At 42.0% G+C, this 7,891-nt stretch overlaps 1 protein-coding gene across 1 annotated transcript in view; it reads right to left on the bottom strand.

The window, feature by feature from the left end:
- Positions 1 to 1,984: 1,984 nt before the first annotated feature.
- LOC104500729 (monocarboxylate transporter 2-like) overlaps positions 1,985 to 7,891 on the bottom strand; it is a 25,355-nt gene continuing 19,448 nt past the window's right edge. The window contains exons 3-4 of the mRNA XM_010144431.1: positions 4,663 to 5,538; positions 1,985 to 2,277 (exon numbers count right to left, since the gene is read on the bottom strand). Coding sequence (XP_010142733.1) covers positions 1,985 to 2,277; positions 4,663 to 5,538 — 1,169 coding nt within the window. The remainder of the gene's footprint in view (positions 2,278 to 4,662; positions 5,539 to 7,891) is intronic.

Below are 7,891 nucleotides of genomic sequence, written 5' to 3'. Positions count from 1 at the left end.
TTTATTTTTAAAAAAGAGGTTTATTATGTAAATGAAAGCTTCCAGAAGGCATGTTGGAAAACATTCAGGACCTTCTATCGATGTCTTTTTTACTGAAATACTACAGATATCTGACAGAAATAGAATATTAAAAACACAGCAACGAAAGTCTAAGTACATTGCACAGATTGTGTTATTCAGAGAAAATACAAGATACTACATAAGGATAAAATTGAAGTCCAGTGAAGTCAATGGCCAAAGACCATTATTCTTCAGTGAAACAGAAGATTTCACAGAAAAGGTTTTGTACAAGAAAATAAGAGTGATCTAAGTTTAAGAGGATTTTGTATTTATGGAAGTATTTTTAGAAGCCATTCTTCGCAGTGTACACAAGTGATAATTAAATACAGTTCTTCAGTGACAAAGTCATCAAAAAATACTATCTGATCACAGTAGGGTACCTTTGAAGCAAAGAAAAAGGAGACCTAGCCTTTGGACTAGTGTTAGCTTCGGGTTTGGTGATTTGCGTGAGAAGTCCTTGTTTTTATCCAGTCTCTTGGAGCTAAATCCACAAAAGGCAGATGATTCAGCTACGTGATGCCACGCTCAGCATCCACAGCTCTTGGGCAACAGCTGCTTATTGTAAAATACATCGGTGCTTGCTGTCAAAGTCCAGATCTTCCCAGCTCAAAACTGTCACCACTGATGACAGCCTCCTGCGTGGCCTCAGCTCCAGTTCTGCATCGCTGGCCTGGGGAAACTTTATTTCATGCAACAGCGTGCCATGAGGCCACCGGGTATTGCAGTGCTAGCAACGGGGAGGTGCCGAACCCGGCCCAAGCAAGGGGGAGGCAGCTGTGTTTGGATTCCCTCTAGGATGGCTGCAATTTAACCAGGTTAAAAAAAAATACAGCACAAGGTCACAGCTTGAAGATAGTGTTTAAAATCATTAATCCTGAGTCGTACAAAGCACAAAGGCTGCACTGCAGAGAGGGCTGCGGTTTAATGAACAACTATTCGAGGTATTTCCTATTTTCTAGCAGGAGGATGAATACCTGTGGGAATTTCAGGACTTAACTCGGGGCAGTGGACTCTATTTCAGCTCTGGCAAGCCTACCCTTCATTCAGTGATGCTCTAACCCTCACAGCTCCTCTGTGCTTGGGTTCTTCAGTTATACAATTAATTAATAATAACAACACTTACTGCCTCACCAGGGTGTTGTAAAGAAAAAGCATGCTAAAAATGGTATGGCACTCAGATGTTGGATTATAAGGACTTTGTAAACTCCTAGGGAAAAATCTAAAGAATTCGCACCGCTCAAATGTGGAGCAAAGTTTAAGCCGTTTAAGACTAAATTTCTGCCCCACACAGACAAAGGACCTGCAGGAAGGACTCCTGCAGCAGTCAGCCTTGTGCGGGCCCCCTGCATAACGTCACCTTTCTCCAGGCTCTCTCATTGTGCATTCTAGATGAGTGTAAGGTCGATTTTACATTTCCATGAGGCAGAGGTGCAAGTCACAGTGCAGCTGCCACTGGACAGCGGCAGCAGCAAATCCCTGGAATAATTCTGACACTGCAGTCAGAGAGTCTCAAAGAGTTTTGACTGCATGGTGAGAAGATCCAGCCCCCACAGTACTCAATGCAAAGCCCATTCAGGCATCTGGAAGGGCTCTGTACTGACTCTGATGGCCATTGGCCTTTCCAGCGAGTAGAGCCGTAGTGCAGGGAATAAAAGTGGGGTGTCAGTTACACCCTTACTCAGCCTCCCTGGGAAATATCTCAAGAAAAATGTTGCAGGACCTCTGGTGTGCAAATGAATACTGCACTGTGTCCCAGCACTTTGTAAGAAACTAGACTTGTTTCTGTTCTAGTCTTCTCCCATAACAAAGAAAAGGACACACATGGCAGAGCATAGAGCAAAATTCAAAAACCTAGAGTGATATCACAGCTGGTGCCCACTTAAACAACCCAGAAGTAATTTCCCGTTCAGCCCAGGAGAACAGGTTAAACTTCACTTGTGCCATTCACTTCCTTCTTTAGTCCTTCTTGTTCCTCTCTCAAAGGTTCCAGCTCAGGCCCATTCTGTGCGGTTTCCTTGTTCCAGTTATTTCTGCCCTCATTTTCTGTCCTTACAGATGTAGGATGCTCTTCTTTTGACTTTCTTTCCTTCTCCTCCTTGGCAAGCATGTGATAATTATAATAATTCATGATGAACAGGAAGGTTCCTGCCAGGACCATCACAGCTCCGCATTTAATGAACATATATTTATAGTCCCCAAAGGTATCAATAAGGGTTCCTGTAAAACATATATTTAAAAAAAAAAAAAAAAAAAAAAAAAAAAAAAAAAAAAAAAAAAAAAAAAAAAAAGCACCTTAGAGATGAAGGCAAGAATATTGTGTTTTCAGATCCTAAACACAAAGGGGCACTCTTGCGGCTTTAGCATGAAATAAGACATTCTCTGACTCCTGATCTCTTCCACAAATACTCTGATCCTGCAAATACTTCACACGTAGCCTCTGGGTAGTTAACGTAGATACAGGTAAAACTATACAGTTAAGTAGAAGGGGACAAACATCGTCGCAAGGTCTGGACTTTCGAAGCACGCTGTTTTCTTCATGCAGAAACTAAGTCCTCTGATCACAGAGTCTGCTGACAGATTGACTCCAATTATCATCTACGAGGACGTCCATTTGACTTGGTAGACCTCACACTGCCAACAAAAGGGGCAGCTTTTGGGAAGACCTTCATGAGAAGGCACCTGGGTCTCGTTTCAGACTCTTGACACAGACCCTCTAATCTATTCCACCACAGGTCATTCAGCAGCATTAGAGGGGACTCAGCTTTTGGTCCTTTCTGCATTTATACTCGTGATCTAAAGATGAAAGGGCACTGCGTGGAAGTGGAAAGCATTAGTTCCAGGGAAAGCAAAGATGATGCTGTCAATGTCAGGTAATTTCAATGCCAAGACAAATGTGACAGGTTCCTCTCAAAGGTTAATGCTTCTGCTACGGAGTTTCAGAGTAATTGAAGGGAGATGGCTTAATTGAAATGTCAGTGTTCTCCATTATGTCAAAATGTAATGCAAATCTGATTGGGATTATGATCCTGAGCATTAATTCCCATTTACTGGTGCAACACAGACCATTCTTAACATCCCAAATCCTAATTAAGGTAAGACCCACTCCTAACCTGGCTTTCTCAGTACAGACAGACCTCCTTGAAACTGGCCCATCATCTATTAGCTCTCTGACTTTTTGGAGTATGTTCTCCTCCTTAAAAAGAGGGACCTTTAATTACTTCCTGACTGACCCCTAATGTTGAAAAGCTGATGATTAATTATCCCACTGCATTACACTAGCAAAGGATTTCATGGCCACCAAATAGATTTCTTGATCACAAAAATAACAATCTTTAACCGGTTTTGGTCAGCCGCTCTTCGTGAATCATTCCTAGATGTCTTGGTGCACCGTTTTCAAAGCACCGTGTTTTTCATGTTACTGGTGAAACATCGACCAAGAGTTAATTGCAACAATTTTTCCTTTTTGGCTAATCAGGGTGACCTAGAGGTCTCCTAAATAGGTTTCAATGAGAGTTTTAATGAGTAGAGTATTGGAAAATTCAACAGTAGGGATAGTCTTGTCTCTTTTCCTTTGAGAATAAGATAAAGTCATAAAACACACTGGGAACAATTTACTTAGTTCATTAAAGCAGAACCCTGCAGTAGGTTATTAAAATGCCAAAGAGCCAATAAATTTCCTCCTTATTAAAATGGTGGATAAAACCATACAAAACTAATATTACTGATTATTACATAGAACTGTTTTAGTCTCATTAGCAGTCTCTGGCCATTAACTTAATCTTCCACACAGAAAATTGTACAATTCAGAAAACGGTCCTTTTAAAATCTTACTTTCTTTTGTTTGTCATTAATTAAATAATGAATCTCTAAGACGGCAAGAGGATTCAGCTGCTTCTGTCATGCTGTATGAGCCACACGGTAGTATGAAGAATTAAATGGCTCTGCAAGGTGTGTCATACAGAGCATTAGCCAGATCTCCGTTTTGAATCCAGGAAATGGGTTTAAACTACTTTCTTTCTGTGAATTCTTTAAATTTATTATGATAGTGTCATAACAAAAGAATTAGAGGAATTTAACTATTATACATCCAAATACAGACAGCACACACAGCGTAATGGAACATTTTAGCATGCTTAAAGGTGACCAGTGTCCAAACCAGTTATTCAAGCTTGCACACAGGTGATGTGCAAATGGCAGGACAGGCCACGTGGATAGGATGGGTTTATGCCCTGAGAGGATGTCACCTATAAAGTCATTTAATTTATAGCCTGGTCAGATTTGATAAGGGCTGTACTTGTGCCAAATGCTAGATTTAAATATGGTGTCTCCAGACATGGTGTGTTCCCTGTAGAAAAAGAAGTGAGCACACGCTCTAGAGGGAAAGACGGGGAGGCTGTTAAAATCACAGGAGATCAGAAAGGAGTAAAGAGGAAATGCTGGAGGAGATACCCAGGAACTGCCTTCCCTGTCCAATTACTAGTGGAAAAACAGTGGGTGGAAAGCAGAGAAAACACATTTAGAATCACTTCTTACAAACTGTGCTTGCAAGAGACTAAATATAACCAACAACCCAGTGGAAGCAGAGGAAGAAAATTCACCCACCGCCAATAGGTGGTCCCAGCAGTATCGTGCAGCACTCTGCAATGGTGACCAGGCCGACAGCGCTTGTGAACCGGGCAGCTCCCACGAGGTCCATGAGCGTTTCAAAGAGCATGGCACAAACCATGCCGAAGGCCAAGCCGAAAAAGATGGAGTAGATGACGAGCCCCGTGTAGCCGGAAGCCAGTGGACACAGAAGGTGGCAGGTGCCATTGAAAGTAATGGCGAAGCTGAAGAAGTATTGAATCCGCGGCCTCACCCACTTGCTGTTTGCGATGATGCCAGTGGTAGGTCGGGCAATCATATCCACGATGGCAAGGATCGAAAGGAGGAAAGCAGCTGAATATTCATCAATGCCGATGTGTTTTGCATAGGGTGCCAGAAAAACAATGGGGGCAAAAAACCCCAGGAACATGAGCACGTTTCCGATCAGGTAAATCAAGAACCCTCTGTGCTTAAAGAGGGAAAAGTCGAGGTATTGGTTGATTTTTTCACAACAGTCCTTTTCTTCTTCGTCTTCCATTTTGTCCTTCAGGGGGACATCCGTGAGAGTACTCATTTCCACGGCATCTCCAGTGACCTCTTCTTTGAGAGCATCCGTCCCTTTCTCAGTCACCTGTGTTTTGACTGATGCTGTGGCTGCCCCGATGGGTCTGAAGAGAGCTCCTGCCACACAGCAGTTTAATAAAATTGCCCCAAGGATTAAAAAGCTGCCCCTCCAGCCAAAATTGTCAAAAAGGAACTGGTTGAGAGGAGCCAGGGTGCAAAGCATCACGGGGCTCCCTGCCATAGCAAGGCCATTTGCGATGGGTCTTCTCTTCAAGAAGTATTTCCCTATCATTATCACTGATGGCTGGAGGTTGAGAGCAAGGCCAAATCCTGGAACAGAGAAAATTGCTGAGATGATACACAAGGGAAGATTGGAGACCCTCAGCTCATTGTTTCAGGCAAATTCATGGACAATTGGTCCACCCATGGCTTTTCGACATGATAGTCTGGATGCAAAGTTTGTTCAAGATACTCCTAAGCTTTTGGCTGCTGCATTTGGGCGACCAGACCCCAGAAAGACACTTTTCAGTCAGAGAACATCCTTTCCTTTTGCACTGCAAATCTCTTGGGTGGCAAATCTAGCTCAAAGAGATGACTTCAGAATTAACTGAAATTATACGCTCAGTGAATGCTGGCTGGTTTTGCCCAGAAACAGCACCTTTGGTGGAGGAGAGGATGGATCTATTAAAAAAAATGACAATGCCCAGTTTGAGGAAAGTTCATCTGGCTTGGACAGTATTGACCACCGAAGCACATCCTTCGCATGTGCAGCTGGGGCTGGCACCCCCTTCCATGAGTGGTGGGCACCCAACACTGCTGCCAGGCAGACAGGAATCAACATCACCCTCCTCAGCCGCTACTAATTTGGTGGTGTGAGCAATTCAAGTCTCATGCAAAAGATTAAGAGGTCTGCAAGTACACAGCAAAACAGCTACTGAGGCTGCTAATTAAACAGGACCCTAGAGTGCTTCTTTTAATTAAAATTTATTTTTATTGCATTTAGATATAGAAATGGACTTATATCTGCATTGCTAATTCAGCTAGCCAGCTTCTCCTGCCCAGGTGAAATCTGAAGGCAGAGATACCAAATGCTGTGATGGTCTCAGCTCTCTGTGGCTCTGTTTGAGAGCGCTAGAATATAATAGTCTCTTCTTTTCAAACATTTCTATGATGCGCAGTATTTCCCTTAAAAGTTAAATTTTCAGAACACCATCAAAACAGCATTTAAAAATCGTGCCACATTATTTTCCACCCTATCATCCAGGAAAGAATGGTTCACATTAGAACAAAGCAGAAATGTAATCCTTGAAGTGATTATATCAGAGAACATGAATCCTGAAAATAGGGTCATGCAGACTTTTTCTTGTTCATTACTCTATATAATTAGTTTGTTTAACTGTGCAGTACATAATTAGGCATATTGCTTTACAGAAGAGAATTTAGAAAGGTCAAGGTCCTCAAAATTAATTAAGGAACACTATCATTAGTAGCTGATAGAGTAGAATCCAACTGATGCAGCAGAATTCAACTGATGTTGGATAGCTTCAGTGTGAACAGGTTTTGCAAAATTATGATTTTTAAAAGTCCAAGATTTTCTTTTTAATTAGTTGGAAGTTCACAACAGCAAAAATAAATTGAAATGGTAACATATTAAAATTAACCTTGACATGAAACACATTCTCAGCATGAACTTTTCTAGATAGTCGATATATTTGGTGGGGCATGTCTTTGGGAACTACAGCCTGCTTGTCACGCAGATTCATCTCTATGAGGGGGCTGACCGGGTAACTACGGATGCAAAACACAGCCGCCGTTGGAGAACACTCTTGATGGTGCTCAGATATAGGAATACATCTTTCACCTGAGAAGATGCAACATGGTGGATTAGAGTTTGCTTGATCTCCATTTTTCCCAAGCTGGTAGGTAAGGGCAGAAACTGAACCATCATTTCCACAGAATCATTTTGGTAGGGACCTACCACATGCCATGCAGAGAAGTAAAACCAGACTGGATGCCAGCTACCCACTTAAACAATAATCGACTGGCATTTTTTATTATGTGAACATTAATTTGCCAGTCAGACAAATCTAATTTAATATTACCTCATGCTCTCCCCATTAATTAAATCTGGAGAGTTTTGAACTGACTGACTGGAATTTCAATTTACTTTAAGCTTTTGGCTGACTTTAGTTGGAAACATTTATATCCATTTTATTCCAGTTTTCAGAAACTACAGCAACTTTTCCATGGCTGAAATTGTTACTCAAATAACCATATTTTCTCCCCAGGGATACAACAGGAGGACTGCCAGTGGTGTTGCATGAACAGAAGCAAGCCTGTGCCAGGAGGAGCATCCTTCCCTAGAACAAATACATCTCCCTCATATTAGAAGGAAGTAAGTGGTGCTACAGGAGTGAGCTGTGTAGCTATTGATCTTGTTCTTACTTTATTAGCAAGGGAAGACCCTACCGTTAGTAAACATGGCTCACCCTAGATCCCATTTTATTTTGTGGCTGTCGAATTGGTACAGATTGAACTAAACTCTGACCAGTCATTATTGCCTTGTATTTAGCTTTGCAATCCGATGCTTCTGCCTCAGACTAAATAGCCTAAGCACCTATTCAACGCATCCAGGCTGGCACCTCTCCAGCTTGCAAACCCCATTTCTTTTTCTGAGCTCTGT

The sequence above is a fragment of the Buceros rhinoceros genome, unplaced genomic scaffold (genome assembly GCF_000710305.1).
Source record: "Buceros rhinoceros silvestris isolate BGI_N320 unplaced genomic scaffold, ASM71030v1 scaffold4111, whole genome shotgun sequence".
NCBI classification, from domain to species: domain Eukaryota; kingdom Metazoa; phylum Chordata; class Aves; order Bucerotiformes; family Bucerotidae; genus Buceros; species Buceros rhinoceros.
Note: the sequence above shows the minus strand (reverse complement) of the source record. Positions and strands in the feature narration are given on the sequence as shown.